Below are 21,539 nucleotides of genomic sequence, written 5' to 3'. Positions count from 1 at the left end.
AAATTAAAACATCAGTAACACCAAACAACTAATTGTTGACTTTCGAAAAGGATCCACAAACCTGTCTTCATCGATGGGATGGTGGCAGAGTCAGTAAACTTTGTTCCTGGGCATGCATAACTCTGAAGATCTATCCTAGACTCAGCACATTGATGTAATCATAATGAAAGCCTATCAACGCTTCCACTTCCTTAGAAAATTGAGGAGATTTGATATGCCGACATATACTCTCTTCAACTTCTACAGTTATATAGTGGAGAGCATATGGACTAGTTGCATCACGGCCTGGTTCTGCAACACCCAGGAATGAAGATGATTACAAGTAGTGAACACTGCCCAGCCCATTACAGGTAATGAATTTCCCACCATCGAAAGGATCTACAGGAGTTGCAGCCTCAAAAAGCACCCAGCATCAGAGACCCACACCACATTGGCCACACTCTCATTTCACTGCTGCCATGGGGAAGGTGGTATAAGAGCCCGAAAACTGCCACTTCCAGGTTCAGGAGCAGCTTCTTCCCAACAACTGTCAGGCTAGTAAACGCTACAACCTCCAACTGAGCTTCGAACTATATAGACTTTGCACTATTAATGTTAGTTTTTTTTTGAGGATAGGATACAATGCAACACAGTGTGGCAACGGTGGAGTTGCTGCCTTACAGCGCTTGCAGCGCCGGAGACCCAGGTTCAATCCGGACTACGGGTGATGTTTGTACGGAGTTTGTACGTTCTCCCCGTGACCCATGTGGGTTTTCTCTGAGATCTTCGGTTTCCTCCCACACTCCGAAGATGTACAGGTTTGTAGGTTAATTGGTTTGGTATTAATGTAAATCGTCCCTGGTGTGTGTGGGATAGTGTTAATGTGCGGGGATCGCGGGTCGGTGCAGTGCAGACTCAGTGGGACGAAGGGCCTGTATCTGCGCTGTGTCTCCAAACAAAACTAAACGTTTCTGTTTATTCTGGTGTTTACTGAGTACTATGTTTTCATATATGATGTGCTGCTGCAAGAAATAATGTAATATGACAATAAAACACTCAACTCTTGAAACTTGCAGTATTCTAACAGGATGAAGGGAGGATGTTTCTCCTGACAGAGTCAAGGACCAACAAAAGCTTTTCACTATACCTCGGCACACGTGACAATAAACTAAACTAATTATGAGCTGCACCAGATCAACTTGATAGCAAGAGAGAAGTGAATTTATCCCCTTAATGGACCTCAGTGATTCAGATATGGTCTCATGCTAATTGACAATCTGTGAAACTTTGCAGCAATTGCTCACCGATTCGGGAGTCGAATCCTCTTGATGGCGTAGTTGCAGTCGTCGACTTTGTTTTTTGCCTCAAAGACTACTCCAAACCCACCACGTCCGAGACACTGGACCAACTCAAAGTCACTAAGACATCTGAAAGAGCAAGATCTGCATTAATGGATGCTTTGTAACTGTTTCAATTACTAATCCCAAGAGGACTAAAATCATAAAATATTTTAGTGCCTGGAAACTCAGCCCAACCCCAAATCTAAGAACAGGCTAATCATCTCATTAAACCTGCTTTATCATTCAATTAGATTGTGGCTAGTCGGAATCTCAATTCCATTTTAAATAGCTTTCATCTTTATTCATTATAAGCCTAACAAAAAAAAGTCACAACCACACAAGTTTAAAATTCAGCAGAGAGCATTTTAGAGGGAGAAGATTTAAAATTTCAAATGTTTTCTGAGACACTTTCCTTCCATGGCCAATTTATATCATTCACATAGGGAATACAGATGCTGCTGGAAAGCATGGCGTTTGTTGTCTCTCCAACATGTTCTTGAACTTGGCAGCTTGTCCATTTCAGAGAAAAGAGTCAATAATATGGCTTTTGACTGGGGAAGGACTGCAGGTATCCTTCAAAGGAATATTAATGACCCATAATTAACAGGGGCAGGCCATTCAGACCTTTGATCCTGCTATACCATCCTATATCATAAAAATTCAGCTTTTCCATCATTTACAGTGCATTGAGAAAGTATTCAGACCCCTTCACTTTTTCCACATTTTGTTACATTACAGCCTTATTCTAAAATTGGTTAGTCATTTTTTTTATCATCAATCTACGCACAATATCTCATAATATAAAAGCGAAAACAGGTGTTTAGTAATTATTGCAAAATAATTAAAAATAAATAACTGAAATATCACATTTCCGTAAGTATTCAGACCCTTTGCTGTGACTCTCAAAATTGAGCTTTGGTGCATCGTGTTTCCATTGATTATCCTTGAGATGTTTCCACAACTTGATAGGAGTCTACAAGTGGTAAATTAAATTGATTGTACATGATTTGGAAAGGCACACACCTGTCTATATAACGTCCCACAGTTGACAGTGCATGTCAGAGCAAAAAACAAGCCATGAAGACGAAGGAATTATCTGTAGACCTCCGAGACAGGATTGAGACACAGATCTGGGGAAAACATTTTTTGGAGCATTGCAGGTCCCGAAGAGCACAGTGGCCTCCGTCATTCTTAAATAGAACTTTGAAACCACCAGGACTCTTCATAGAGCCTGGCCAAACTGGGCAATCGGGGTAGAAGGGCCTTAGGATAGAGACTTACTAACATATTCAGGGAGGTGACCAAGAACCCGATGGTCACTCTGACAGAGCTCCAGAGTTCCTCTGTGGAGATGGGAGAAACTTCCAGAAGGACAACTATATCTGCAGCACTCCACCAATCACGCCTTTATTGTAGAGTGGCCAGACAGAAGCCACTCCTCAGTTAAAGGCACATGACAGCCCGCTTGGAGTTTGCCAAAAGGCACCTAAACAAGATTCCCTGGCCTGATGAAACCAAGATTGAACTCTTTGGCCTGAATGCCAAGTGTCTCCGCTCATCACCTGGCCAATACCATATCTACGGTGAAGCATGGTGGTGGCAGCATCATGCTGTAGGGATGTTTTTCAGCGGTAGGAACTGGGAGACCAGTCAGGATCGAGGTAAAGATGAACGGAGCAAAGTATAGAGATACTTGATGAAAACCTGCTCCAGAGCGTTCAGGACCTCGGACTGGGGCAGACGTTCACCTTCCAACAGGACAACGACCTAAAGCTCACGTCCAAGACAACGCAGGAGTGGCTTTGTGACAAGTCTGTGAATGTCCGTAAGTGGCCCGGCCAGAGCCCGGACTTGAACCCGATCGAACATCTCTGGAGGGACCTGAAAATAGCTGTGCATCGACACTCCCCATCCAACCTGAAAGAGCTTGAGAGGATCTGCAGAGAAGAATGGGATAAATTACCCAAATACAGGTGTGCCAAGCTTGTAGCGTGATACCCAAGAAGACTTGAGGCTGTAATCGCTGCCAAAGGTGCCTCAATAAAGTACTGAGTAAAGGGTCTGAATACTTATGTAAATGTGATATTTCAGTTATTTATTTTTAATTATTTTGCAAAAATTTCTAAACACCTGTTTTCACTTTTTTATTGTGGGCTATTTTGTGTAGATTGCTGATAAAAAAAAATGAATTTAATCCATTTTAGAATAAGGCTGTAACGTAACAAAATGTGGAAAAAGTGAAGGGGTCTGAATACTTTCTGAATGCACTGTATCCTCGATTCTTCCAGCCCTGGGAACCAAAGATTGCAGACTAATAATAATAATAATAATAATAATAATAATAATAATAATAATACTTTATCCAAGATGGCGGCGCCTCACGGCAGCGGCCTCTGCAGTCCGTCTGTCTTTTTTAAATTTTTGTCCTGTTGAGTGTATAGTTTGGTTGTAGATATATATTGTTTTTAGCTGTGTATATGTGGGGGGCAGGGGAAAAACTTTTAAACCTCTTCCCTGTATGGGGGACCCGACCTTTTCCCTGTCGGGTCTCCGTTGTCGTTGGGGCCAAGCACCATGGAGCGGCCTCCAACCGGAATGACCTGGGGGCTCCAGTCGCGGACTCACCATCGTGGAGCTGGCCGGCCTCGGAGCGTGAAGCGCTGTGGTGGCGCGCGGCTGCGACCCGACTTTGGAGCTTCGGAGATTCCAGCCGCAGGCCCGGTGGACGGTGACATCGGGAGCTCGCGGGTCCCTGGTGGGAGACCGCTTTTCGGAGCTTCCGCAACAGCAGCTTCTCCCGCCCGAATTGCGGTGTTGAAAACGACCCGGAGCGGGGTCGTACATCGCCCGGCGCGGCTTTAACAGCCGCAGGACTTGCCATCGCCTGCCGGGGACTCCAACATCAAGACCCGGAGCAGGGCCTTACATCGCCTGGCGCGGCCTTAACGGCCACGGGACGTGCCATCACCCGCCGGGGGCTTTAACAAAGGGGAAAAAATGGAAAACAGGGGAGAGACAATGACTTTGCCTTCCATCACAGTGAGGAGATTCACTGTGATGGATGTTTGGGTAAATTGTGTTAATTGTGTGTCTTGGTTGTTTTGGGGTTTTTTTTCCTTGTTGTATGACTGCAGAAACCAAATTTTGTTTGAACTTCATTTGAGATTCAAATGACAATAAACGGTATTGTATTGTGTATGCATTGTATTGTCATTGTAAATACATATAACAAAATTTCAGGCGCACAGCCCGAGCGGAGCTCCAACGGAGCAGATAAATAATAACGACAATGAAAACAACAAAAAACGGCAAGAATATTCAAGATGTTCACATTCTTTGGGGAACGGGGGTTCCTCTCTTCCATTATTGATGAGGCCCTCACTCGGGTCTCCTCGATATCCCGCAGCTCTGCTCTTGCTCCCCTCCCCACATTAGTAACCTCCTTGTCCTCACCTCCCACCCCATCAACTACATTTTATCGGTTTGATTTGTTGTTACCTTCTCCCAGCTAACAATGATCTATTCTATATTTAATCTATATTTGCCTTGATCTCCATTCCCTTGGTCCCGTCTCACACCATACACTTCCTTATCTATACACATCCTTACCTATGTATCTCCCACTCCTGACATCAGTCTGTAGAAGGGTCTTGACCCGAAACATTACCTTCCCTCCAAAGATTCTGCCTCTCGCTGAATTACTCCAGCATGTTGTGTCTATCCAATATTGCACACAATACCCAAGGTGTGGCCTCACCAAGACCTTGCATTTTCACAGCAAGATTTTTCACATTCAATCTTGTCTTTAAAAACCCATGCACCATGTGGCTTCTTAACCACCTGTTGCACAAGGACACCTAGGTCTCATTACACCCCCCCCACCCCCACCTCCCAATCTACCGCCATTCAGATAATAATGTGCCGTCCTGTTTTAGCCACGTTAGACTGCATCTACCATGCTTTTGCCAAACCCAACCTGTCCAGATCATGTTGCAACTTCTTTGCAACCTCCTCACAGCTCACACTTTCACTCAGCTTTGCGTCATCTGTAAACTTGGAGATGACATTTAATTGCCTCATCTGCAGCTGTAATATACATTGTGACACAAGCTAGGGTTCCAGCATGGATCCCTGCATCACTATATATATGTGGGAAACGTCTCATTTATCCCTTCCCTTTGATTTCTGCATGCTAACTAGTTTCCTACCCATGTCAGTACCTTAGCCCCCAAACTCAAGTGATTTAATTTTACAAGCTAATGGGGGACTTTATCATAAATCTTTTGAAAATCCAAATACATCACTTTCATCGATTTCCACCTCATTTATTCTGCTGATCAGATCGTCAAAGTTCCAGAAGATTAAGAGAGTATAATTCTCCTTCTACAAACCCAGTTTGATACTATCTGATCTTGTCACCGTTTTCCAACTGCACTGCTATTACTTCTTTTATAATGAAACGGTAGCATTTTCTCTATAATCAATGTCAGGCTAACAGATCTATAATTCCCTGCTTTTTGCTTAACTATTTTTTGAGAATAGTGGAATTACATCAGCTACCTGCCAGTCTATTGGAACTGTTCCAAACACCATGCCACTTGGAAAGATAATTAGTTTGGTTGAGATTCTAAGTGATGTAGATTATCAGGCCTTCGATCAATCAATTTCCCCACCACAGTTCCCAACTAACATTAATTTCATTCAGTTCTTCCATCTCACTAAATCGGATGCTCCCTATATTTCTGGGATTAGTATTCCCTTTTTAAAACAGAACCGAAGTACTTACATGCTCTGCCATTTCTTTGGTATAAATTCCCCTTAACCTGCACTGTAAGGGGCTTTTCACTAATTTTTCTCTGTTCATTAATATTTTTTCACTAATCTTTTTCTCTCTGTATGTATGTCATTTGAGGCTTCCCTCAAATTCATCAATTCCTTTGTCATTGCCAAATTCTCAACTACTCCCAACTGCCGTTTGTTCCCTTTTCTAGCCGTTTTAATATCCTTTTGCTCGTCAAAAAATGATCTAATCCCGTTTGTAAGATGCAATTGAGCCACCTGTTATGTACACAAGAATGAGCAATTGTTGCAATTTATCCATGCGATCTTTAAATGCTAGACATTGGCTACGCATGTCACCCTTTAAGCAACATTCCCTGATCTGTCATAGGCAACTGATGTCTCATACTTCATAGATTTTTTCTTTATTTAGATTCAGGATCATAGTCTCAGAAATCAACTCTCTCACTCTCCATCTTAATGAAGAAAGGCATCATGCCACGATTGTTGTTCCCAATTATCCCGTACAATAAGATGGCTAGTTTATCCCTTCTCTAAGATGCCCGGTTCTCCAGTACAGCACCCACCAATGTGTAACAAACTTGCCCCGCAAATCTCCTTTAATCTTTGCCTCTTACCTTAAAGCCATGCCCTCTAGTCTTTGATATATCCACCTTGGGGAAAAAAGTTCTGACTGTCTAGCTTATCTATCCCTCCCATCATTTTATATATTTCTATCAAGTCTCTGATGGTCTAGAGTAAACAATTCAAGTGTGCCCAACCTCTCCCTGTACCTAATGCCTTTGAATCCAGGAGACATTCTAGTAAATCTCTTCTGCATCCTCTCTAAAGCCTCCACACCCTTCCTGTAATGGGTTGACCAGAACTTCAAATGCAGCATAAGCAAAGTCCTCTAAATCTGAACCATGACTATCTGACTCTTAGCCTCAATGTCTTGTTCCATGAGGAAAAGCATATCATATGTAAATGTCATTAGAAACGGGAATAGTGCCGGAGGATTGGCGTACTGCGCCTGTTGTTCCATTGTTTAAAAAGGGGTCTAAGAGTAAACCTAGCAATTATAGACCTGTTAGTTTGACGTCAGTGGTGGGCAAATTAATGGAAAGGATGCTTAGAGATAATATATATAAGCATCTGGATAAACAGGGTCTGATTAGGAACAGTCAACATGGATTTGTGCCTGGAAGGTCATGTTTGACTAATCTTCTTGAATTTTTTGAAGAGTTTACTCGGGAAATTGATGAGGGTAAAGCAGTGGATGTTGTATATATGGACTTCAGTAAGGCCTTTGACAAGGTTCCTCATGGAAGGTTGGTGAAGAAGGTTCAATGGTTGGGTATTAATGGAGGAGTAGCAAGATGGATTCAACAGTGGCTGAATGGGAGATGCCAGAGAGTAATGGTGGATGGTTGTTTGTCAGGTTGGAGGCCAGTGACTAGTGGGGTGCCACAGGGATCTGTGTTGGGTCCACTGTTGTTTGTCATGTACATCAATGATCTGGATGATGGTGTGGTAAATTGGATTAGTAAGTATGCAGATGATACTAAGATAGGTGGGGTTGTGGATAATGAAGTAGATTTTCAAAGTCTACAGAGAGATTTATGCCTGTTGGAAGAGTGGACTGAAAGATGGCAGATGGAGTTTAATGCTGATAAGTGTGAGGTGCTACATCTTGGCAGGACAAATCAAAATAGGACGTACATGGTAAATGGTAGGGAATTGAAGAATGTAGGTGAACAGAGAGATCTGGGAATAACTGTGCACAGTTCCCTGAAAGTGGAATCTCATGTAGATAGGGTGGTAAAGAAAGCTTTTGGTGTGCTGGCCTTTATAAATCAGAGCATTGAGTATAGAAGTTGGGATGTAATGTTAAAATTGTACAAGGCATTGGTGAGGCCAATTCTGGAGTATGGGGTACAATTTTGGTCGCCTAATTATAGGAAGGATGTCAACAAAATAGAGAGAGTACAGAGGAGATTTACTAGAATGTTGCCTGGGTTTCAGCAACTAAGCTACAGAGAAAGGTTGAACAAGTTAGGGCTTTATTCTTTGGAGCGCAGAAGGTTAAGGGGGGACTTGATAGAGGTCTTTAAAATGATGAGAGGGATAGACAGCGTTGACGTGGATAAGCTTTTCCCACTGAGAGTAGGGAAGATTCAAACAAGGGGACATGACTTGAGAATTAAGGGACAGAAGTTTAGGGGTAACATGAGGGGGAACTTCTTTACTCAGAGAGTGGTGGCTGTGTGGAATGAGCTTCCAGGGAAGGTGGTGGAGGCAGGTTCGTTTTTATCATTTAAAAATAAATTGGATAGTTATATGGACGGGAAAGGAATGGAGGGTTATGGTCTGAGCGCAGGTATATGGGACTAGGGGAGAATACGTGTTCGGCACGGACTAGAAGGGTCGAGATGGCCTGTTTCCATGCTGTAATTGTTATATGGTTATATGGTTATATGCCTTCTTTCCTGTTACCTTCTTGTGGTGCAACACCATGTTTGCTCTGATTAAACCCCATCTGACAATTCTCCCCCCATTTCTATAGCTGATCTAGATTCTGCTATATACAGCTTTCTGCACTGTGCAACTCCACCAAGGTTGGGGACATTTGCAAACTTACTCACCGACTCATCTACATTTACATACATGTCATTTATACATATCACAAACACCAGGTGCCAGCATAGATCCATGAGGAACTCCGCTGGTCACAGGCCGGCCTTCCACCAGAATAATCCTGTCTTTTCTATAGCAAGCCAGTTCTGAATCCAAACAACCAAATCTCCGATGATCCAATGCAGATAAATCTTCTGGATCAGCCCACCATGAGGGACTTCATCAAACGCCTAAAATCCAGACAACATCCACTGCCCTACCCTATAGGGAGATAATGTTCAGATTATCACAACTGGGATATCAAGTGCATCATTTGGAAGGAGATTTTTAACATTGAGAATTATAGAATTAATCAGGGAAGTTGCCAAATAAATAGTCAGGCAGGTTACCCTCAGGATCACCAGGTCTACTGGTGGATATTTGGAAGCAATGCGGATGTTCATCTTGGATGGCTGATAAACTGCAAACTGGGAGGCACAGCCAGATCAGAAGAAAATATCAATGGTGAACGTCGATCAAGAAATCAACATAATGAAGCAATGATAAACAAACACCGCCCTGGTCACTTGACCCTTCCTCCACTTAAATAGTGCCTTCTGAAACAGTACCGCTTCGACCCTCTTCTCAATGGGACCATTAAGTGTGGGTCTTGTTGTGAGCATGTACCGTATATAATAGAATCCAAGAACACCACCAATGCACAACGAATTTTACCTGGACATATAGTCAACGATCCCAGAGGAATTTGCCAACTCAACTTTCACTGGTTCTAAAGCTGCATCGCTGGTACTGTCAGGTTGACATGGTACCTCGTATTCCTTCTTTTGCTGCAGAGATGAAGCAAACATAGAAATTAAACAGCAAACCTTCACTCCACTAAAAAGGCTAAGGGACGTGGTGATAGGTTTCAAGGATACAGACAGTCTGATGGCATAGGTGAAAGAATGCAAGTATAAAGAACTCCAAGTACAAAGAATTTATGATGCCTGGAAGAATGAGGAGAGAAAATAGACTCCAAATAGTACATTAAAGAAAAAAATCAATGCAAGAGAAAGATCTAACATTGTCTGTGCACAGTTCTTGGACAGTGGAAGGGCAGGTTAACAATGCAGTTAAAGCATGTGGGCGAAGATTAGTGCCTGATGTGGCAAAAAACATGTTCTGTAGAAGAGCAATAAAAATGTAGTTCAAGCCATACAAGAATATCGTGTCCAACTCCAGGCACCAGGCAATAGGAAGAACAATGCTTAGAGCAGTGCTTCTTAAACTGGTGAATGAAATTATTTTGGGGTGAATTCGTTAATTTATGTTTTTTGCTCATGTGACAAAATAAATTATATATCTGTATCTGTATCTTTACGTATAATCACCATCACTGGTTGTTGCATATGTTATACAAAATTATATACAAGGGAGAATAAGATGAAAATTACCAAAAAACATTAGAATATTTTGTTGAGGGTAAATGAAATTTAGTGATAAAGATCCAAGGGTGAATGATACTGAAATAGTTTAAGAAGCACTGGCTGAGGACGATATGAGATTTATCGGAATGGTCTGGGAGACGAGTTATTAGTTACACAAATAGGCAGATGGATCTGAAGATGTTCTCCCTGCTAAGCAACCTGCCAAATCTTCTATTGATGCCAATCATTGGCCAAACAACACAAATCCCCACTTGCTACAAAGCCCAGACCATCTCTCAGGACTAGACAGATGAATATAAAAAGGGAGGGAAATTAAAAGGCAGAATATTCAAGCTATTTTCTGCATCAGAAACTGAATAGAGTCTGAAGAAGGGTTCTGACCCGAAATGTCACCTATTCCTTTTCTCCAGAGATGCTGCCTGACCCGCTGAGTTACTCCTGCACTTTGTGTCTGCGTTCAGAAACTACTCCGGCATATAGTAAGGAATATTTCAATACCCATCTGATGGGGCCAGTAAACCAGCAGCATGGTCATTTAGGCAGCTTGCAGCAGCAAACTGAAAACATCTATTCAAGTTGCAAAATGTCCCAATGTAATCCCGACAAACACAAACTATGGGGATTAGGGAAGGCAACCTAAAGCTTGGTTAAAGAGATATGTCAACATATGGGAGAAAGAATGGAAAAGAGAAAGCAAGAGGGGGTGGGAAGAAAATTGAGAGAAAAGGGAAAAAGAAAGGATGTACAGAGATATACAGAATGATGAAGGAACTTCCAGATGACATGTCCTTGGCAAGCAGTAACGTAAATTGTGAATATGCACGCAACTAGATCAGAGCGGCACAGTGCCACAGCAGTTAGTGCTGCTGCCTCATAGCTTCAGGGATCCAAGTTCGATCCTCACTTTGGGGTTTGTTTGCACAGGATTCACATGTTGTTCCCGTGACTGTGGGGTTTTCACTGATCTCCAGATTCCTCCCACATCCCAAAGATATGGTGGATGGTAGATTCATTGGCTGCTGTAAAATACCCATAGCTCAGGAGAGTGATAGGAGGGTTGGGGAAGGTTGATATGCATGTGAAGGAGAATAAGCCGCAGACAAATAAATAAGTCACAGGGACGGGACTGATTGGAATGCTACTAAACCAACATAAACATGGTGGACTAAATGGCCTTTAATGTCACCAAATCAAAATGAAATGAATACAAAATATGAATGTAGAGATTTTGAATGGTTGGAGATAGACACAAAATGCTGAAGTAACTCAGCGGGACAGGCAGCATCTCTGGATAGAAGGCATGGGTGACATTTCGGGTAGAGACCCTTCTTCATTCCTTCCGTCCAGAGATGCTGCCTGATCCGCAGAGATACTCCAGCATTTTGTGACTAGGTACTGTTTTCAGACATGGATCGCTGGCAGATAAAGGAGCAAAAAGTGCCGTTAGAGAATTTCAACGACATACTCATAAAGACAAGACCAAAAGAAGCTGCATAGAATCCAGTCAAGTTTTTAAATCCCTTGTGCATGTATAGCCACGATTCATGTGCCTAATCAGCCACACAGCAACATAAATGATACCAGTCATTCCACCCCCCCCACTCCCCCCCCACTCCCCCCCCCCCCCCCCCCCCCCCCCCCCCCCCCCCCCCCCGGACACTTCTTCCTCAGTGACTGATCTCCCTCCCTGGAAATTGCACTACTGCTACTGTATATACATATATATATATATATATTTACTGTTCCATTATTCTGTGTTCGCACTTCTGGGTGAGATACTAACTGCATTTCGTTGTCTCTGTACTTGCACACTGCACAATGACAATAAAGTTTTGAATCTCAATCTCAATCTGAAAGTTTGCAAAGCTTCCTATAAGGGCTGGCGGGGGATTTAAAAAAAAGAGTGTATGCAGAATACAGTTCCATAAGCTTCCAAACGTTAGGGTACTGTTCGATTCTCCTTTGCAGACATTGAACTTTGTCTACGGAGCTGATGCTCTACAATTTTGAGAAGTATATTCTGCACTCTATATCTTCCCATTTTACCTATTAACGTACAAACGCCGTACAGTCAGCACCCGTAGCCAGGATCAAACCCTGGTCTCTGGCGCTGCAAGGCAGCAGCTGCACTGCTAACACACTATACCACCCCTGAAGTCCAGGATGAGTCCAGGAATTAAAACCCAAGCAATATATCGAAAGCATTATGAACAGGATGATGCACAGTATATACATACCTCAATAGATACTGGGTGACGGACGAGCTTACGAACAACATAAGTAGTAGCGAGGACGCAGAGGAGGATGGTTCCTGCTATTTCCCCCCACCAGTCCAGCAGCAAGATGGGGTCTTTCTTTCTGGCTTTTTTCTTCGGTTTTGAGGAGTCGAAGAGTCTGACAGAAATATGGATGTCTCGCTTACTCCGATCTTTCCCGTAGTAGGGCAAATAAAAGCCACTGTCTGACAACGCAAGCATAAAAACGTGTACTTTAGCTACGGTAACCACCATACGCCTAACGTTAATCTACAACTGTAATTGATCATAAAAGAAACGAGGCAAAAACAAATGTATTCTTGCAATGATATCCAGCATCACAGCCCCCTCTGCTGGTAGAGTGGCGATATTGCTTCAATGTTTCGGCAAAACGGTTGCCCAGTCTGCACTTGGTCTTGCCGATGTGAAGGAGGCCACATCGAGAGCACCAAATGAAAAATAAATGTCTTGCTTCATTCTCGGGTAAGGTTTGTCTTTAGAGGCAAGGCAAGATTTAATCTCCTGTTGGGGAATGCTGTTACAGACATCGAGTCATGCAGAATGGAAACAGACCCTTTGGCTCAACTTGCCCACGCTGCCCAACATGTCCCATCCAAACTAGTCCCACCTACCTGCTTATGGCCCATATCCCTCTAAACCTACCCTATCCATGTACCTCTCTGAATGCTTTTTTAAATGTTGCAATAGTACCTGCCTCAACTACCTCCTCCGTCAGCTCGTTCCATACACCCACCCCCCTTTGTGTAAAAAAGTCACCCCTCAGGTTCCCATTAAATCTTTCTACCCACACCTTAAAATCTGTTGGCAGTAACTGTCCAGACCCAGCATATTTCACATGTGGACTGAACTGCAGAGAGTCACCAACAAGAGAATGGGAGAAGGCCGGGACGGGAGATGTTCAAGAAGGAACTACAGATGCTGGAAAATCAAAGGTAGACAAAATTACTGGAGAAACTCAGCGGGTGCGGCAGCATCTATGGAGCGAAGGAAATAGGCAACGTTTCGGGCCAAAACCCTTCTTCAGACTGATGCAGGGTCATCTATAGAAAACCCTACGCGGTCACAGGGAGAACGTACAGACGTCGTACAGACGTCGTACAGACAGCATCCGTGGTCAGGATCGACCCGTGACTCTGGTACTGTAAGGCAGCAGCTTCATTGCTGCACTACCGTGCTGCGCAAACTTGGCAAGATTTACAAAGCAATGCGACGGTGAAACAAGTGGGGAACTAAAAATAAGCGATGCTCAAATATAATGCAGAATGGAATTATGTAGACACAAGAAACTGCAGATGCTGGTTTACATAAACACTGCTCGAGTAACTCAGTGGGTTAGGCAACATCTGTGGAGGACATGGACAGCAATGGTTTGAACCAGGGATCTTCTTCAGACTGATTGTAGTAAAAGAGAAAGTTGGAAAAGAAAGGATACCAGGACAAAGCCTGGTAAATGATAGGTGGTTGCTGTGGAAATACATAGAAACATAGAAAATTGGTGCAGGAGTAGGCCATTCGGCCCCTCGAGCCTGCACCACCATTCAATATGATCACGGCTGATCATCCAACTCGGTATCCTGTACCTGCCTTCTCTCCATACCCCCTGATCCCTTTAGCCACAAGGCCCACATCTAACTCCCTCTTAAATATAGATAATGAACTGGCCTCAACTACCTTCTGTGGCAGAGAATTCCAGAGATTCACCACTCTCTGTGTAAAAAATGTTTTTCTCATCCCAGTCCTAAAAGATTTCCCCTTTATCCTTAAACTGTGACCCCTTGTTCTGGACTTCCCCAACATCAGGAACAATCTTCCCCAACATCAGGAAAAATCTAGCCTGTCCAACCCCTTAAGAATTTTGTAAGTTATCACATTGTAATAATCTATAACTCTGAGAAATGATTATAACACTTACCGTACGGATATTGCAATAGAGACAGAGCTCCGATACTGTATTCCTCGTGTGAGTGTATGTCATTGCTGAGACATTTATCATGTTCATCAGAGCGGACCAAAGCTGGCGTTCTAGCAGGTGAATCTTTATACACAAAATAAAAAAGTTTTCAATATTTTGCAGTTGTGTATTTGCACTCCTCATCCACAGTGGCTCATTAAGAGGTTGTGCATTCAAGACCAATCAGGATGTTTGAGAGTATAATCCAGGCAACCACTCCATTGTCATTACAGGACTTTCTACATGGGGAGAGGATTCAGAAATTGGAGGTGCAAAAGGACTTGGGATAACTGGAGCAGGATTTCCAAAAGGCTCGAGGGTGGAACGGCGCTCACGTGAGGGCGACCCGGCTCGGGGCTGGAACGGTGCTCCGGTGGCTGAGACGGCGTTCTGGCGGCGGCGGCCTGAGTCCGGGGTTCGGCCGCGGGCCAGTGGACGACATCGTCAACAGCTGCATCCGCTGGACTGGAGGGCGGCAGCTTCGACCACCCCCGGGCCGCGGTGTTTCAACCGGCCCGTTCGCGGAGCTCGGTGAGCCGCGGGACTGACTTACCATCGCCCGGTGGGGTATCGCCTCAGCGCAGAGGGAGAAGAGGAGGGAATAGACAGCAGCCCTAAGATTTTTGCCTCCATCACAGTGAGGAGGTGTTTGGTGGACTCACTGTGGTGGATGTTAATTTGTGTTTACTGTCTGTTCTGTTGTTTATTATTGTATGTATGGCTGCAGGTAATGACATTTCGTTCAGACCATAAGGTCTGAATGACAAGTAAAGGATCTAAAAATCTAATTCTAATTTGCAGTCGAATCCATGCCAGGAAAGCAAATGCAATATTAGCATTCCCTTCGAGAGGACTAGAATATAGAAGCAAAGATGTATGCTGTGGCTTTATAAGGAGCTGGTCAGACCACATTGTGAGCTGTTTGTGGCCCTATATTTGAGGACGTATGCACTGGCATTGGGAGAGGGCCCAGAGGAGGTCTACAAGAATAATCCTGGGGATCATTGGGTTAATATATGAGGAGTGTTTGATGCCTGCACTTGCTGGTGTTTAGAAGGATGAGGAACAATCCCATTGAAACCTACTGAATAATGAAGGGCCTGAATACAGTGGATGTGGAGAGGATGTTTCCAGTAGTAGGAGAATCTAGGGTCAGAGGGCAGAACGTCAAATAGGATGCACCTTTAGAATGGAGCCGTGGTGGAATTTCTTTAGCCACAGGTCGGTGAATCTGTGGAATTCATTGCCACGGACTGCAGTGAAGGCCAAGTCACTGGGTACTTTTACAGTGGAGATTAATAGGTACTTGATTAGTCAGGGAGTCAAATGTTGAGGGGGGGGGAAGCCAGGAGTATGGGGTTGAGAGAGAAAAACAAATCAGCCACGAATGGCAGAGCAGACTTGATGGGCCAAATGGCCTAACTCTGCCTCATGGGTCTTAAGAAGTTATGGACGACTGTCAGATCGCCATATTTTGGGATGGTTTTAATGGAGGCTCAGTCTGCCATCTCAACCGTATGCTGGAGGTCAGAGGAGACCATTTCAAAGAAGAGCAAGAGAGTTCTGTTCTCACTGATACAGAACTGAAACAGGTTAGTAGATCACGGTTTGAGAGCTGGCTGTGGCAAGCAGCACCAAACTTTCAATGACATTTCAAAAGCTGCTGGGGGTTGAATGTCCAAGGTTCAGAAAGGCATTGAAGCCTTTATCTGGAGCAGAACGGCACAATACTGCCACCTGGTGGACAATGTGATAATTGCACCAATAGACCAGTGCTGTCAGAAGTGGCTTCAAATTCCTTCAAAAGAGGAATAACCTATGAACAGAAAAGTTTACTTAAGGAAAGGAAGGGTTGAGAGATGGAAGGCGAGCAAAGGTTGTGCATTCAAGGGAAATGTGGGAAGGTGAAAGGACGGAGGGTCTTAGAGTTTGATGAATGAGTGGAAATTTAAGCCAGTGGAGGATTCTGGTGGGGATGTGTATGAAGATCCTCTGCTGCTTTTTCCAGTCAAGTGTCACAAATTGGAGAGGACACACACACACACACACTTTAAAAATCTGTCCTTACACTTTACAGAATAACTTGATTCCAAGGTCCCTGGCTTAAACCTTCTTTACTAGAATAGACCAGCTGGGGCAAATAACCTGCTTTTGTGCTGCAATTGTATACCATCAATATTTAAACTCGGCATAACAAGTGCAAAGGCTACCTGCAATTATGTCATGGGTTATGGGGAGGAAGCAGGAGAATGCAGTTCGGAGGGAGAGATAGGTCAGCCATGATTGAATGGCGGAGTAGGCTTGATGGTTCGTATAGCCTAATTCTGCTCCTATTACTTAGAAACATAGAAAATAGGTGCAGGAGTAGGCCATTCGGCCCTTCTAGCGTGCACCGCCATTCAATATGATCATGGTTGATCATCCAACTCAGTATCCTGTACCTGCCTTCTCTCCATACCCCCTGATCCCTTTAGCCACAAGGGCCACATAACTACTTATGACATCTCAAATCATTATGATGGTGATATTATTTTCAGAAAAACAAATTTCAATACATTGCACGCAAAAGGATTTTAAATACTGCGTCAGTACTGCATCAACTTACGAATTAGAGGCTTCCATCTGATGTTAGGCAAGGAGATGATGTCCGTCTCCACATGTTCCCCAACAGCCGGCACCATCAATGGGAACTTGTCCGATAATCTAACAGATGCCTGCATGTACAGCTGTCCCTTGTACATACCTGGAATTAGAGTGAAAGGTTGACAGTGTCAGCAACAGGCTCAAATGTAATGGAACTGAACTATTCAGACCGTACTGCTGAACGACAGTGGTCTCATGTGCATCAGATTCTGTGCTTGGAATAAATAAATCATAAATTGAAGACATCGGAAATATATCAGGTTTGATCTTTCAATTCTATCATGGGGAACAGGGGTTATGGATTACATGAAAGATTTCTTCCTCTGACAAATCCAGACTGTGAATTTCCTCCTGGCACTTTTAAAACATGAATCCTCAACGTAAACATCACCAACAATGTGTTCTGGAACACTCATATTCTACTTCTTTAGAAGGCTTAGGAAGTTAGGCATGTCCCCAACAACTTTCACCAACTTCTACAGAGGTGCCATAGAAAGCATTTCATCATTTTATCAGGATGCACCACACATGGTTTGGGAACAGTTTCATCCAAGATTGCAAGAAATTGCCGAGAATTGCGGACACAGCCCAGACCATCACACAAACCAACCTCCCTTCCATGGACTTAGTTCACACCTCGCGCTGCCTCGGCAAGGCCACCAGCATAATTAAGGACGAGTCACACCCTGGCCACTCCTTCTTCTCCCCTCGGGCAAATGGTATAGAGGTGTAAAAACCTCTATACCATTCAGGGACAGTTTCTTCCCAGCTGTTATCAAGCAACTGAATCACCCTACCAACAACAAGAGAGCAATCCGGAGCTACTATCTACCTCATTGGAGACCCTCGGACTATCTTTGATCGTGCTTTACTGGACTTTATCTTGCACTAAAGGTTATTCATGTTATTCCCTTTATCATGTACCTGCACACGTGGATGGCTCGATTGTAATCGTGTGTTGTCTTTCCACTGAGCGGTTCGCACGCAACAAAAGCTTTTCACCGTACCTTGGTACACGTGACAATAAACTAAACGATCACTCGGGAGTGCTCTGGTCACGTTTGCCACCTACTTATTCACAGGCTATCGTTTCATTGGTATTTGAGTCTTTTATGCTGTGCACTAATTTGCTGTTAGGTTTTGTGGATGAAAGAATATCGACAGACAGCATTGGTTTAATTAGCAAGCCTCTCTTGTGGAACTTTTGCCTCCCAGTGGTCCAGATGGAACAATTCATTGGATTTTCTCAGGGCACTTCAGTAGCCACTTACTTCCAAGGAAACTTATAGAAACTTACAAAATTCTTAAGGGGTTGGACAGGCTAGATGCAGGAAGATTGTTCCCGATGTTGGGGAAGTCCAGAACAAGGGGTCACAGTTTAAGGATAAGGGGGAAATCTTTTAGGACCGAGATGAGGAAAACATTTTTCACACAGAGAGTGGTGAATCTCTGGAAATTCTCTGCCACAGAAGGTAGTTGAGGCCAGTAGATTGGCTGTATTTAAGAGGGAGTTAGATGTGGCCCTTGTGGCTAAAGGGATCAGGGGGTATGGAGAGAAGGCAGGTACAGGATACTGAGTTGGATGATCAGCCATGATCATATTGAATGGCGGTGCAGGCTCGAAGGGCCGAATGGCCTACTCCTGCACCTATTTTCTATGTTTCTATGTTAGTTATGTAGCACAGTGCCCCCTTTCAAAAAATCCACCCAATGGGCTGGAACTCACCATGTGGGGAATTACCCCAACCAACAAGCATCCTCGTGACTTGCTCACCCACCCCCTACACTCCTGACACCCAATTGTCTTCTTTTTTTTTAACCTCTAGCCATTTCCACCGATCTGCTAACCACCTCCTGACCCTCAACTGTATCCACCGATCACTTGCCAGGCTTTGCCCCATCTCTACCTCTGTAGCACGGTGACACAGCGGTAGAGTTGCTGCCTCACAGCGCCAGAGACCCGGGTTCGATCCTGAGCACGAGTGCTGTATGTACAGAGTTTGTACGTTTTCCCTGTGACCATGTGGGTTTTCTCTGGGTGCTCCAATTTCCTCCCACATTCCAAAGATGTAATAATAATAATAATGGATGGGATTTATATAGCGCCTTTCTAATACTCAAGGCGCTTTACATCGCATTATTCATTCACTCCTCAGTCACACTCGGTGGTGGTAAGCTACTTCTGTAGCCACAGCTGCCCTGGGGCAGACTGACGGAAGCGTGGCTGCCATTCTGCGCCTACGGCCCCTCCGACCACCACCAATCACTCACACACATTCACACACAGGCAAAGGTGGGTGAAGTGTCTTGCCCAAGGACACAACGACAGTATGCACTCCAAGCGGGATTCGAACCGGCTACCTTCCGGTCTGTACAGGTTTGCAGGTTAATTGGCTTTGGTAACAGGTAGGTAAATTCTCCCTAATGTGGATAGTGCTAGTCAGTGCAGACTCGATGGGCTGAAAGGCCTGTTTCCACACTGTATCTCTAAACTAAACTCTCTCTTTTACAGCTTTCTTCACAAGCCCCCCCCCCCCACCCCATACACACACGATCCAACAGTCTGAAGAAAGGTCCCCACCCAAAAGATTGTCTGTCCATTTCCCTCCCCAGATTCTGCCTAACCCATTGAGTTCCCCCAGCACATTCTCTTGCTCTTGCTTCCTTGTGCTCACAATAATAACTTGCGTAAATCAGGAAGCCAGGCCGCTTAATTTAAAGGAATGGCACCGGATCCTTGGATGAGTTCACCAACTGGCTTTTCCACTCTTACCCAGATAGACGCTGGATTCTGTTGACTCAGCTGCTCCTCTTGCTGCCTCCACGAGATCTTCCTCATCATCTTTGTCATCGTTGGCGGAGTAGCTGGCATCATCGAAGAGGCTGACTGGGGTCACCTCTCCATCTTCTACCAACCAGGCCGACGCTACTGGAGTACAGAACTGCCAAAGCAGATTGGGCAAGGGCACATCACAATCAACACACTGAACATAGAAGAGTGCAGCACAGGATCAGGCCCATCGGCCCACAATGTCTGAGCCAAACATAATGCCAGGTTAAACTAATCTCCTCTGCCTACATGTGATCCATATCCCTCTATTCCCTGCATATCCATGTACCCATCTAAAAGCCTCTTAAATGTCACTGGTATATCTACTTTCACGCTTACATCTGATAGCATGTTTCAGTCACCCACCACTATTTGTGCATAAAAAAAAAAAGTTGCCCCCCCCCCCCCCCCCCCCTAAATCTTACCCCTCATTGGAAAATGATGTCCTTTAGTTTTTTTATATTTCCATCCTGGGACAAAGGTTCTGATCGTCTACCCTACTGTGCCTCTCATAAAATTATACGTCCATCAGGACACCCCTTAGTCTCCGATGCTCCAGAGCAAACAATCCAAGTTTGACTAACCTCCACTAGCAGCAAATACCCTCTAATCAAGGAAGCATTCTGCTCCCCGTTGGATTGCAACCTTGTCGTGGTCGGGGAGCTTGTGTGTCTCAGTGACCCCAGAGCTATGCCAGTGGGAGATTCGTCTCCTGTTAGGGTCTCCCATGCTGGACAGGTCGAAGGGTAGAGGCGAGACGAAGAGCGACCCACTGGTCCTCCAGGTTGGAGGTTGAGCACAGGGCTAACAACCCCGTCTCGTAACAAATATGTAACGGAAACAGCAACTGAAGAAATCAACACTACTGAGTGGAGGACCTTGGTTGCTGCCCTACATGCCAGGAGGCATAATAGGCAGTAAGTAAGTATGTCAAGGAAGCATTCTGGTAAACCTCTTCTGAACCCTCTCCAAAACCTCCCCATTCTTCCCGTAATGGGGCAACCAGAACTACACACAATACTCCAAATGCACCCTAACCCATGTGCTGTAACGCTGCAAAATGACTTCTGGACTCACACTCATTACCCCGACCAATGAAAGCAAGCTGATACAGATGTCATAGCACACAGAACTTATAAAGTGACCAATTTTACATACACGCACCTTCGCATATACATAAACTGAGTACAGGTGCACAACCTTTTATCCGAAAGCCTTGGGACCAGACACTTTTCGTAATTCAGAATTTGTCAGTCTTCGGAATGGAAATTTTTTAGTGTAGATTTTAATGGCTGGCTCAGTGGTAGAGTGCTCGGCTCATATCCGCAAGGTCGCGAGTTTGCGCCTTGATCCTGGCAGTTACTCGATCGCGAGTTTGAGTCTTCAATGTCGTTTTTTCTTGCAGAATAAATGTTTGTATGAAATGCAGTGTAGGAGAGGTGTACTGACTGTGTGGGCAGAACTTTGGAAGTGATTGCCCACCAGTCTAAAAAGCCGCTGTGTCTCCCTGTCCCTGGGATAGCAGGGGGCGATCAAACAGCACAATACCCCCCTCCCCCTCCAACTCCAGAGGAATCCGCTCCACGATGGGCCGCTACGGCGACAAGTGGCAGTTTGCCCACAGCCCGAGCTGCGCCCCCTCATCCGCCACCCCAAGAACAAGACGTACCTTGCACA

General features: G+C 44.5%; 1 protein-coding gene across 1 annotated transcript in view; it reads right to left on the bottom strand.

Moving 5' to 3' along the window:
• eif2ak3 (eukaryotic translation initiation factor 2 alpha kinase 3) overlaps positions 1-21,539 on the bottom strand; it is a 94,278-nt gene that overhangs the window by 16,458 nt on the left and 56,281 nt on the right. Inside the window, exons 6-11 of the mRNA XM_033035494.1 lie at positions 19,806-19,974; positions 16,995-17,132; positions 14,351-14,473; positions 12,400-12,623; positions 9,450-9,562; positions 1,284-1,406 (exon numbers count right to left, since the gene is read on the bottom strand). Of these exons, the coding sequence (XP_032891385.1) occupies positions 1,284-1,406; positions 9,450-9,562; positions 12,400-12,623; positions 14,351-14,473; positions 16,995-17,132; positions 19,806-19,974 (890 nt within the window). The remainder of the gene's footprint in view (positions 1-1,283; positions 1,407-9,449; positions 9,563-12,399; positions 12,624-14,350; positions 14,474-16,994; positions 17,133-19,805; positions 19,975-21,539) is intronic.

The sequence above is a fragment of the Amblyraja radiata genome, chromosome 1 (assembly GCF_010909765.2).
Source record: "Amblyraja radiata isolate CabotCenter1 chromosome 1, sAmbRad1.1.pri, whole genome shotgun sequence".
NCBI classification, from domain to species: domain Eukaryota; kingdom Metazoa; phylum Chordata; class Chondrichthyes; order Rajiformes; family Rajidae; genus Amblyraja; species Amblyraja radiata.
The sequence above is the reverse complement of the archived record's forward strand: the minus strand, read 5'-3'. Positions and strand labels throughout refer to the sequence as shown.